The sequence below is a fragment of the Acanthochromis polyacanthus genome, chromosome 20 (assembly GCF_021347895.1).
Source record: "Acanthochromis polyacanthus isolate Apoly-LR-REF ecotype Palm Island chromosome 20, KAUST_Apoly_ChrSc, whole genome shotgun sequence".
Taxonomy (NCBI): domain Eukaryota; kingdom Metazoa; phylum Chordata; class Actinopteri; family Pomacentridae; genus Acanthochromis; species Acanthochromis polyacanthus.
This window is the reverse complement of record NC_067132.1, coordinates 28,017,169-28,030,455: the sequence shown is the minus strand read 5'-3', so window position 1 is coordinate 28,030,455 and position 13,287 is coordinate 28,017,169. Positions and strand designations below refer to the sequence as shown.

Below are 13,287 nucleotides of genomic sequence, written 5' to 3'. Positions count from 1 at the left end.
AGCAAAGATTTACCAAAAAACTGTCATTGTTGTCTTTTTTTAACCTCTAAAACAGATATTCCCATTGGTGTCTACTGCAGCAAGTTCAGTTAAAGATAGAAATTCTTAATATTTCAACACTAAATTGTCCATATGCTGTTTGTCTTTTAGTGATCTCAATTTAAGGAACTATTGTAGGCATCCATGAAGCAAAGAATTACAGATTTTTTTAACCTCTGAAACAAATATTCCTAATGGTCCCTAGCAAATATGAATAAAGATGGAACCTGTCTTAATATTTTGGCAAAAAGCATCCTTCCGTGATCTCAACTGACAACGCCATTTTCGGAGTCCTTGGTATCCACGAAGCAAAGATTTACCAAAAAACTTTTATTTTTTGGTTTTTGCAACCTCAAAAAGAGATATCCCCAATGGGCCCTTCTACAGCAGATAGAAACAAAGGTGGAAACTTTCTTAATATTTTGGTAACAAACGTCTTTGTGTTATTCGTCTTTCAGTGATCGCAATTGAAGACACCACTGTAGGCATCCACGAAGCAAAGATTTACCAAAATACTCTCATTTTTGTCTTGTTTAACCTCTAAAACAGATATTTCTAACGGTCTCGACTGCAGCAGATAGAAATAAAGACAGAAACTATTTAGATTTCAACACCAAAATGTCATTGTGTTGTTTGTCTGTTAGTGATCTCAATTAAAGACACCATTGTAGGTGTCCAAGCAAAGATTTACCAATTAGATGTTATTTTCCCAATGGTCCCTACAACAGCAGATATAAATAAAGTGGGAAACTGGGTTAAAATTGCATACAAATATTTACCAGACAACTCTCATTTTCAGGGTTTACATGTCATTTTTTTTCCATTATGACATTTCACCAAGCACAAACTTGGCTTTTTTTTTTTAACCCTTAAAGCACATAGTCCCAATGTTTAACATCATATTATGTTGCCTATCGATGATGGAGAATGCTACATACCATCACTATTTGATTTAAGTGCACTGTTTCATGCAATTGACCCCGTCATTTTGTGCCTGTCAAATAAATAATTCAGTCCCAACAGGAGAACACGTGTCCTGTTGTGGCACGCTGATTTGTGCAGAGCCCTGGGGGTCAGTTCTGAGGTCTATTTTATTCTTCTGATATATGCTCGCACTGGTCCACATGACGCTGTGCATACTGATGAGGAGACACTCAATCATTTCATTCAAGAGTACTGACCTAGATAATTTTTATTTCACTGCAAGATTGCCTCACTGCTGCTGGGAAAGGTACACATAAAAACGGAGCTGCTTGTTTTCCAATTGCTAAAAATTAAAGATGTTTACTCTCTGGGTTGTGCCTCAGAGAGACGGATTAATGCTTTACCTGTTTTGGGATCCACGGAGAAGTACGGCTGGCCGTGCAGGATGCTGTATACGACTCTGGCACTGTTTCCATACGTCGGGTCGTCTGCATCCGTGGCTGTTACTTGCGTCACGTACGTCCCTGCAGAAAAGAGTGGGAAGACATATTGACTTCGACTTAATCGGTTTCCTCATGAGACCGAAATCCAGACTGTTTGAAGTTCATCAGTTTACTAAACGATCTCATCTGACACTAATGAATGGTGAGTCACAACCGAGAGTGAGCCACACAGCTACTGATGAACAAAGACCCTGATGGAGAGAGGAGGCGTGAAGATGAGGTTTTGTTTCTCTGCATACATCATCTCCATGCACCTGGAGATGTGATCGGTGATATTCCCTCGGGTGTTTCATGCTCAGCAGTTTGTTGGTTTAAAACAGGAAAAAAAAGAAAAAAAAGAAAAATGTGCCAGTTTTCTTCTTTTTGTGTGTGTCTGTTGTTTGGTTTTGGTTTTAAATGGGTCTGCTTCTGTTTCACTGTTGTTGGTTTTAAATGTAAAGATGAAAAATGGTACCATTTAATTTTTTTTGTTGGTTTTTGGTTAAAATGGAAATGTGAAAACTGAGTCCATTAACTGTTTTCTTTGTCATTGATTTAAAATAGGGAAAAAAAGGCCCAATTCCAGTTCCCAGTTTTGTTTGTTTGTTTGTTTGCTGTTAGTGTGATGCAGTAAAACAAAACAAAAAAAGGCCTGTTTTTCGATGTTTTAATGATGTTTATATGAAAGCTTTTTTATCGTTTAGTTTTGGTTTAAATGGAATTGTGGTAAATGGGTCTACTTTCATTTTTTTCTTTGTTGGTTTAAGATAGAATGATGAAAAGTGGACCCATTTTCAGATCGCTTTTTAAATTTTTGGTTTAAAATGGAAAAAAATTCCTTTTTTGTGTGTCGTTGTAGGTTCAAGCCCTTTTAAAGACAGGAAAATAACTTTCTTTTTTGTTGGCTCTAAAAATCGGGCCCAATTTCAGTTTTCTTTTTTGTTGTTGTTGTTATTGCAGTGTATTGTTATTGTATTGTGATTCTGATTCTGATTGTCGCTGTTTGTCTGATACAGAAAAACAACAGTAAAAAATGGGCAAATTTTCTGTGTTTGTTTACACTTTTAGTTTAAAATGGAGTGACCAAAAATGAGTCACATTCTCCTACTTCTTTCTTTCTTTTTATGTTGTTAGTGTAAAACATAAAATGACCATTTTGGTTTTATTTTAAACAGAAATGTGATACATGGGCCTATATTCAGTTTTCTCTGTTGGTGGTTTAACATGAAAAGATCAAAAATGATCCCAATCTAAGTTTTTTTTGTTGTTGTGTCCAGGTAGCCACCCATGACAAAAACCCACCCTCTTCTGAAGTCCATCAGTCTCGGAATCGATGGCCCCCGACACTAACGAACGCTGAATCACGACAGAAGAGCTGCACAGCTAACACTGAACCGTCAAAGCCGCTGACGGAGTGCAATGAGGACGAGTGCAGAGGAGCTGTAACGTTCTGGGAAACTGTTCAATTTCCCTCCTTTTCTTTTTCTTTTTCTTTGTTTTGATTTGTACAGTTGTAGCATTGCAAAGTGACAATTATTTAAGAAAATAAACCCCCAAAAAAGCACTTGTGCGACCATTCATTAAACAATGCTGCCATTAAGAAAACAAAGGAGCGTGGCAAGAACAGTATTACAATGGCAGTCATCCAAACTCCTGCAGTAACAGGGGCAGAATAATTACTTGTTGGAGGTTTTGGCTCATCCTCTTTAAGTAACTGGCAGTGAAAACGCTATTTTACCAACACTCCTTACTACAAGCACTTAAATTCAACGGATCCAATCAAAAAAATATCCAACTAAAAGTGCTGTGAGAGTTTTTTCTTGCTTTTTTCTTTTTTAACAACTCAGCAACACAACAGAGGTGTTTCTTGGGCAGATGGGCGAATTCTACAGAGACGCTACTTGCAGACAGGCTGACATGGATTCCTTTACAGCACACGTATCAATCAATCGAACACCCACATCTGGATGGCTTTAAAAACACACTGTGTGGTAGACAACTGTGTGGGATGCTGAGGCTGATCAAGAGACGCTGACCAGAGGGATGGTATTTACACGGTCATTTTAAATTCCACTGAGCCTTCAGTTGCCCATAAAGAACTTGCTGTATACTAAACAAGGCTTTTAATTCTGAGCAGATGGAAACAATGGAATAAAAACACTAGGTGAGAGAAGATTAGCACTTCAGTTGTCCCTAACAAAGTCACACATGCCTGATTAGACGTACCGGCAGACGAACGGTGTTGAACACAAAGTATACAATAGCTGAGATAACACTATTTCTTTTTTCTGTTTATCCAAGGGAGAGGGAATCCACAGATGTAGTGGAAGTTTGAAAGCCCTTAAGCGTGACTGACAGCCCACGTGTTTCCAGGCAACAAAGGCAACAGCCAAGCGCCTTTACATACAGTAGGTGTGAGTCTATTAAGAAGTCAAATAAATCCTGTTCAAATACATGAGTAAGAGCAAAAAAAGAGAAGAAAAGTCTTCTAAGGTCACTGCCGGTGAACCAGTTTTGGAATGAAAAATAGATTATTTATCCGACTCCATTAAATATTCCAACAAATTAATGTTACACTGCACACAGCATAGAGGGAAGTGATTAATGCAGCACATTATACAATGTACACAGGTTTTTAGATTCAAATACAAAGAGATAAGTGCCATCGAGCCGCTGATCCCATTGGGTGAAGGACTTCTGAGCAGATATGTGATATTAATTGCTTGAAATGTAAGTTTGCAGACGGGAAATGAAATCAGTAAATGCATTAAAGCCTGAGAGCGGTAATTACGATCTTTTTCAAGCAAACTCTCTTTTGAATGTGTCACTTTCTCTAAACTATTCAGGGGATAAGCTAATTGCTAAGAGACAAAGGCTTATTGCGGTGAGAGACTTTGCTGTGTTTGACCACAGATTAGTTGTCTTCACCGCTGTTACTGCATATTTATGTTCTTTTAGTTATGTCAACAGAGACAATAAATGGGATGTGAACACATTGATCACAAAATGTTGTTAGTAGAGTTCTTGAGAAAGACTTCAGTTTGATTTGATGTTAATACGGGGCTCTATTTCAGTGTGAACACTGGAGGTAAAAACAACTCATGATTGAAACAACTGGGTTCTAAGCAAAGAAACTTCCTTTTTGAAGTGTCACTCTTTAAAATCTGGTGACAATTTGCAGTAAAATTGTAGATTTTAATGGTTTTGAAAGTGTCATAATTATAAACCCATAGCTTAAACAGTCTTGTTTATTAATAATACGTCAATATTCTTCATTGTTCAATGGCATCCTAGTTCTAACAGGAAAAAAAAAACTGTTAAAAAGTGATTTTATGTTATTGCCAAGATTTGGTAATATACCTCTAAATGCTGAAATGACTTCTTTGGGATTCTGTAATCAATGTTTTATTATTACTTCTTGTTATTTGTACGATTTATGTAATTGAAAATTGAAGCATGGCTCTACCTTGATAGCAAAAGTCATTTTTTTTGTTTTTGCCCATTCTTTATTTAATGGGTAAAATCCCATTCAGTCCCATTCTGTCCAAAATCTTTAGTTGAATTCAAAATCTTTAGTTAGTTTTTATGGATCCAAAAGTGTGGCAGTGAAGATTATTTCTCAACCCTTTGCGTTTACTGGTTTTCAGTAAGTCAAAACTCTTCATTGTTCATGCACTATGACAGCAATGGTAATCAAGTTAAACCTAAATTATTCTTATTAATATTATGACTTCTTTTATTTATGTCTATATTTTATTTGTGTCATTTTAAAATGACAGACGATGCATACTTGATAGTATAAGTCAGGATATCACCAAATCTGTTGTATTTATTTTGACCTTTCATTATTTTAAGATTTGCATCTCAAAAGTCCAGCAACTTTATTTAGGTGAGTTAATAAAATGTTCAAGATAAGGGCAAACAATTAATCTACTTTCTTTCACATCTTTATACAAAGGTCAGGCCAGGTCACGGTGGCTGCAAGCCAAGCAGGTCATTCCAGACATCACTATTCCCAGTTAGCTTTCCAGCTCCTCCTGGGGGATCCCATGGCGTTCTCAGGCCAGATGAGGTACATTATCCCTCCAGCTGGTCCACCCTGGGATCTTCTCCCAGCCGGACGTGCCCAAACTTTAAAAAGCAGCCACCCAGGAGGCTAATCAGGTGCTGGAACCGCCTCAGATGGCTTCTTTTGAAAAAAGGAGTAGCAGGTCTACCATGAGCGTTCACCCAAACACCCTTCAGAGGAAACTAACTCGTATCCGCAACCTCATTGCTTCAGTCACAACCCAGAGATCATGACCGTAGGTGAAGGGTTAGAACACAGATCGACTGGAAAACTGAGTGCTTTGCCTTCACCACAACGATGTAGTATAGAGCCAGTATTACTGCTGATGCTGCACTGATCCATCCGCCCATCTGAAAGCTCCATTTTCAGGCCACTTTAACCCTTTGATGCACAACATGAGTCAAAAGTGACCCATATTCAATGGAAATCTCTTGACTCATGCTGTGAATCAAATCCAATAGAGTCATGTCATCGGCAAAAATCCGAAAGAGATGCAACTCGGATGTCTGAAACATCAAGTAAAATAACTTTTGCAGACTGTCCAGTGTTATTTAGAGAAGAGTAGCATTTTAGGTGCATTCCTTTGAAAATGACAAGCGTGATGATCGAAATGCAAACTAATTAGTCATTTGTCTGTCATGTAATTGATCCTCTGTGGGTGGTGTTTGAAGTCTTTCCTTTGCTCTGCTTCCATGGTCACACAAGATGTTTTTTTTGTTTTTTGATAAACTTGAAAACCTCCCTCTCGTTCTACAACAAACAGTCACAGTGCAGCTTGTGATTTGGAATGCTCGCTGGGGCTACACTCTGTTGTTCCTGCTTTTCTACCCATACTCCAGGGACTGCTGATTTTGGAGTTTTGAGGGCTTCATTGCGATTCACATCAAGAGGAGCTATTCTCCCGGTGAATTACCTTGATCTGTTCTCCCTTGGGGAGATCGTGCAAAGACAAAGCTGCGGAATATACTCGGGGCATACCAAGAATAAATGGATCTCTGAAATGTCAAAATCTGTTGGTGGGGAGCAGCTTTTACCCCTCCGGTTGTACCCCTGATGCTACCTGAAACTTTTCTGTGTTCCTAAGTTCAAGAGGAGAAAAGAAAAGTCTTCACTGCAAAGAGTTTTAGTTCATTAAGGGAAGTATTGACTTCTCTATCTCGGGTGAACAGAGGTAGATGTGCCCGGTCACTTACCGACTGGTGACATCTCGGGAACGCTGGCCGTGTACGGTCCCTCCAGGAACTTTGGCTCGTTGTCATTGATATCTTGGACCTTGATTACGAATTCTGATTCTGGCTCCAGGGGCCGATTGGTGTCGATGTCGACTGCCTGGGCGCGCAGGGTGTAGTAAGGCTTCTCCTCCCTGTCAAGACTCCTTAAGGCATGGATGTCCCCCGTTGTTTGGTCAATTGTGAAAATGGAGCCAGCCCCTTCCCCAGAGAGAGTGTACTTCACCGCACTGTCCCCCCTATCGAGGTCAGTGTGCAGCTGGAAGACAAAAGACGAAGGGGAGGGGGTGAAAAAAAGAAACGACAGGTTGAGTGCAAACATTGGTGCAGATAATGATTCATTGAAAGCACTGGGGAAGAGCTGTCAAGGAAGACTATTTTACAAAGACAGTCAAGGATACTGACTTGCGCATCAAAGAGCAAATTCATTCCTCTGCAAAAGATCTGCAAAACACCAACTCATGAGCAGGAAAAAATAAAATGATTGTGCTTTCAGAACATTTCACAGATTAATGAGGCTAAATCTCTCATAAATAATGTATTCTCTCAGTGCAATTACGCTGCAGTGATAACTCTTCAACGTCCTGGACTCGTTTCTACTCAAGCATGACTCAAAAAATCTTCTCTTATGAGCGATGGGAGTTTTTTTTTTTTTACTCAGACTGTGAAGAAAACTGAGGTAAATAGTTGTTTTCCGCTGGAAGAATCTTTAATACCTTCAACCTGGCAGTGCAGGTCTGGCGACCAGAGATCTCGCAGCACAAATATCACAACTCCAGCCAGAGAACATCTTTGTTAATACAGATCCAGGACCATGGCAGCTCTCTCTTTGTACAAGACAAACAAATTCTGGGCTGCTGGTGGAAAGCCTATTGACAGAGTTCTGTTTACCATGCAGCAGAGATCATTCATACAGTTCAAAGTCTTTTATATATTTAAGGGCTGTGGTGCAATTTGAACGCCATACGTGGATATGGATTTTTTTTTTTGCCTGCTTGTCTGTGGTATGGGATTTCCACCAACACTGTTGTACAGCCGCCTTCTTCCTGGACACAAGAATAGATATTTTAGGCACTGAAGCACTGTAAAAAGTAATGTAAGGGACCTGTCCCCACCACTTAATTAAACGCATAGCTGCAAAATACAATACAATTTTACTAATTTGGATAAAACGATTAAGTTTCAGACATTATTTTGATGAGATGTTGACACAGTAATGTTGGTAACTGCATCAACTTAATACCAAATGTAGTTTTAAATTCAACTTTCTGTGTTAGTTGATGTGAAATTAAATTTAAATTGCTCTATCTTCATGAAATTGGCTTGATAACTTCATTTTTCTTCACCTTGAGCTCAGGATGCTAAGCTCCCTCCCTATACAATTTTAAACAAGTAATTAAAAATATCTTCGATCTGAGGAGAAAAAACAACTCCTCTAACCTAATGTACTTTGGTAGTTGAACATAATGTCATTTGAAATTGTTATGAATACTTAAATATTTAAGGGCAGTGGGGCAATTTTTATCACCCTATGTGCAGATGTTTTTTTTTTTGCCTGTTTATAAATGGTATGGGATTTCCACCGACACTGATGACCAGCAACCTTCTTCCTGGACACAAGAATAGATATTTTAGGCACTGAAGCAGAGGGGTAACATGGCAATGTTGGTCATTACATCATCTTTACATATAATTTAAAACTTAAATGTGTGTGTAAGTCGATGTGAAATTAAATTTAAATTGTTGTAACATAAAGAAATTGGCTTGATAACTTGGATGTCAGGATGACAAACCCCCTGCCGACACATTTTTAAACCAGTAATTAAAAATGCCATTCATCTTGGAGGAAAAGCTAACTCATCTAGCCTAATATATTTGTTGTGTTAATTTGTTTTGTTGAGTCCAAACACTCCTTTCAAGACTGTAAAATATGGCCAGTTGACTATTCTGGCTTCGGCCTACAAGGATTTCATCCCCCCATGTCAAAAAACACCTAATCACTGAGTTACCTGTGATTTTACAATTCATAAACACTATGTCTCTTTCTGCTTCTACCTTTTTTGTTGCGTCTGAAGAAATTACAGTCCTGTAATCATCTTCATTCCCTCTCCATCCTCACTGGTAAACATTAAGCTATCATTTGCACGTAGACGCTTTCCCACCGAACGTCCATGGCAGTGCCAGTCGCCGGGACAAGCGGAAATATGAGATGCAGGCCGTAAATTCTCTGTAGGTTATGGTTCAAAAACAACCCGAGACACACAGACACATGCACAAACACACTGGGAGTAATTGGCGATTCAGTGCAAATTGCCAAGTTCACACAAGCATCGTGTGGCATTATGATGTTCTCACCCGTGGTGCATTATTCATTGCAATTCAAATGAATGGGAATTATTTTTAGCACATGACCCTCGTTGGATGACAACTAGACCACATACTATTTCCTGCGATGAGCGAGAAATCTGAAATGTAGATTACTTATTGTCTGAATACATAATGTGAACAACATTTTCCTCCTCCTCTGAGCAGATATCGAGATAGTCTGACCATAAACAAACAGAGCTGTATATTCATCCTAGATGAAGCTAAATATCTGTTAGATTTGGACAGATCAACACTTATTTTGTTGAATGTGTTAGTTTTTTTATTTTTTACTGACAGTGAACCCTCCCATCTATTTTTTAATTTGTATTCCTTGCAACTCTTTTTTTGAGAACCATGACTGGTACTATCTTACATATTGACAAGTGCTGTGATACTGATAGTCAATAGCCTAGCCGCGCTAGACAACCCACGGCAACGAAATTAACTCTCTGCCAGGGTGGGTCTAGTTACCCTCCATAAGGCTCGAGGCTGGATTCTCCTAAAACTGGCCGACGACTCACCATGAAGTGTAGAGTCAGAAGGCGGGCGTAACTAAGTGACGACAGAGGCGCGACGATTCTGACAGAAACAACCGGAAACAACTAGCCTAGCCGCGCTAGACAACCCACAGCAACAAATTTAATTCTCTGCCAGGGTCGACAACAAAAACGACAACAGTCGTTGAGCTCCATTAGCACCGACTCTGAATAATCTTTCTGTTAACATGTCTGTAATATACTTGAGCTTCACCCATTGACTGTATAAATAAGGCTTCACCGAACTCCCGCATCCTCTGATTTCCGGCACTCTAGGAGCCTATTTGTTGCGCTGATTGGTTGTATACCTACCCAATTGCTGCAGAGTGATTTGATAGACAACCTTTTAGCCCGCCTCCCTCCCTGTCGAGCGTGCCTAGACCCTTGTGCCTTCAGAACATGGGTCTAGCATGGCTAGGCTAGATAGTCAAAGGACAGAGGTCCAAATCTGACTCTTGGTCTACAAAACACTGAATGGTCACTTATTATCTGCATATGAAGCATCCAGAGCCTTCAGGTCATCAGAGACAGGTTTACTGTGTGTTCCCAGAGCCAGAACCAAAAATAGTGAAGCAGCTTTCAGCTATCACGGTCTTCACCTGTGGAACAAACTTCCTGAACACCTGAGGCCTGCTCAAACTGTCGGCTCTTTTAAATCAAGCCTGGAAACCATATTGTTTATCACAACTTTCTCTTGGCTGCTCAGTCTGTTTTCTTGATTCTTAATGCATTTTTCTTAGTGTCTACTTTTAATGTACTTCTATTGCATAACTAGGTTTTATTTCTACAATTGTAATGTATGATCTTAATGTATTCAGTGGTGGAAAAAAGTTTTCGAACACCCTTAAAATTTGACACAAATATTATCATGCAGTATTCGTGGAAAAATCGTTATTGTGTTTCAAAAGGCGTGGCTGCATTAGACGTCAGACACAAACAAATACAAATGATTTTTTTTTTTACTATTGTCTATATACAAAACTAAATTCTTTACACTTTCAATATGTCAGTTCTCAACAATATCGGTATCAAAGTCAACAAAAAACTAGTAGTCTACACCAGAGTGGAGTTTCTCCCAGGTCATTTGCCTCAGCATGCGTCTAAGTTATGTGACAGACGGTGTTTGACCATGACCTGTAATGTCCTAAATGCAAATATATGCTAAATACACATGCATTTCCTGGCATTATGGATTTTAAAGGCGTACCAGATTGTCTATTTAACAACAACAACTACTCTCTGCTGCTTTGTGAGTTGAAGCAAAAAATGGCTGGAAATTTTGGCTGCAGTTGGAAGAAACTTTTCACTTTCTTAGTTCATAATGTCCATGGAACCTGAAATGGCTCGATCTGACACATGGCAATTAGTTTTTCGCCTCTTCTGAGCCTTTCAGTGATTAGAAGTGTAAAGAAAGTCGGTTCTTCGAGACTTCCACAAGGAAACAAGGGATCAAAACTCTGTCAACAGAGTCAGTAAAGCTGCAGAAAAAAGAAAAATGTCTTTCCCAATCATGCTTGAGCTGTTTCATTTCCCCCCAGAAGGTCTCCTCATTTTTATGATAATTAATTAGGGCTTATGTTTTTTCATGTGTCCCAAATTGAAATAATAAAAAATGCTTTGGGCCATTTTTTTCCTCCTTCTTTTTATTACAACCTGTCTGCAGTGCAGCACTGAGGAGAAAAAAGATGATTTTAAACTAACTTTGCACTTTCAATTTAAACATGGAGTTGAACAGAGAGCGCTGCACTGGGTCAGGAACAATAAAGGTGCTGGTTTTAAAGCGAAGAAAATACAAAATTATGTGCGCTTCAAGGATAAGGCCAGTTGCTGGTAAAGATGAAAAAATAATGACTGTCCCACTTCGCGTTAATGGAAGTTCTTAGTATTGGTCGGCAGGCCAAAGAGTAGCTGAGGCACTTTGATTTGAAATATAAAAATGCTTTATTAGTGCCTGGAAGAAGCAACTCAAAGAGGCTTCATCTGGACCTTTGACCGATACAAAGGACTTCTATTAAGAAGAAGAGTGACAGTCATTATTTTTTCATTTTTGTAAAGCCGAATGTGCCGAACCACACAGCAAATACACCATATGAAGTCATCAGGGACTTATTCGCACCTCCTACCTAAATGGAAGAGAAAAATTCCAATTTAGATAAACATTTTAAGTTGCTTGATAAGTTGAGGTTGGTAATTACACCAATTTTAAATCGTGTGTAGTTTAAACACGGATTTAAAACTGAACTCACGTCGTAGTTACTAAATGAAATTGGCTTGAAAACTTTTTTCCCTTATTTTGAAGTTCAGGATTGTAAATTTCCTCAGATTGTTCTGGTTGTGTGTTAAAGGCCTGAAGGCTGAATAAATATGATACAAAAGATTGTAAACGTGATCTTTTTTCTAAAATAAAATCAATTTATTCCACTAAAGCAATACATTTTGGGAATACCTTCAGTTTTTATATCACTAAAAGTTAGATCGTTTACAGAGTTTAGCCAACATTTGCTCATACGGTTGATGGAATATGTTAGATTAATTTTTACCAGTGCAATTTGTCCATCCTACTCATCTATTTACCACATGAGTGGTTCTAAATTGAAAAGTTTTAGCGCAGCTAGAGACAGCTTTTCAGGTTTATTTATTTTTTGTGATTTCAGTTTGTGAAATATTGTGTCTCTAAATACACAGTCCAAAGTTCAAAAGTTAATTACCAACAATTTTGTTGCTGAATTAATCAATTTGTTTTAAAAACAAAACTAGTAAAGTGAATTTAATGGAACCAAGTTCAATTTTCAGGGTTTGATGACTTAAATACTTTTATAATGATGGTATTTAAGCATTCAACACAGAAAAACAAACATTTAAATGATGTGAAACGACTATTAAGCTGTTTTTATGACTTGTGTTTATGCTACCAATCCTTCAATAAGTGATCATTAAAATGTCTGTGATTGAACAGGAAAAGTTCAGGCCAGTGTGGTTTGTTGGTTGAACATACTTTCATGAGAAGTTACTCAAAAAGATTGATGTGCAGTGACATGGGGTTTGTTTGTGCTCAATAAAACGAATTAGCGCAACAGTTGGCATCAACCTTTTTGAGTTAAGGCAACACTGAAAGAAATTATGCTCGACCAACAAACTACGCTGAATTGGGGGAATTTCTACACAGTCAGTGGTGTTTTTCATTTTAAGTGAGATTACTGGCAGCATTTTAGTTGATTACTCATAATAAAAAGTTGTTCCAATGAGTTTTTTAATGTTACCTAAAATGAATTTCGCTTCAATACAATAATTTTAAACGAAAGTTTTTAAGTAGTAGAAATACGCACTTTCAACTAGTATTGCCTTGTTGTTTGAAAAGAATATTTAAGTGTTATGCACTTAAATACCATAATTATGAACAGAGGATCTGAAATTCAGATGTCAAGGTGAAGAAAAATGTTGTTGTCAAACAGTGGCGTCATTCGGCCTATTTTAGGGGGGCTTCCAACCAGGAACAAAGTAAAACATCATCAATACGAAAAGAAAACTTTTATTGTTCATCTCTTAAAACCCAAGAACACACCACAGTAGCACCCTAAACTAAAACCACCAATGGGTTCCCTGTTTTCCTTTCTGAACAGTTCAAATCTCCCTCTCTATCT

The 13,287-nt window shown here is 38.3% G+C and overlaps 1 protein-coding gene across 1 annotated transcript in view; it reads right to left on the bottom strand.

The window, feature by feature from the left end:
• Nucleotides 1-13,287, bottom strand: part of LOC110952682 (cadherin-12-like) — a 120,314-nt gene that overhangs the window by 42,704 nt on the left and 64,323 nt on the right. The window contains exons 3-4 of the mRNA XM_022196341.2: nt 6,708-7,002; nt 1,368-1,487 (exon numbers count right to left, since the gene is read on the bottom strand). Coding sequence (XP_022052033.2) covers nt 1,368-1,487; nt 6,708-7,002 — 415 coding nt within the window. The remainder of the gene's footprint in view (nt 1-1,367; nt 1,488-6,707; nt 7,003-13,287) is intronic.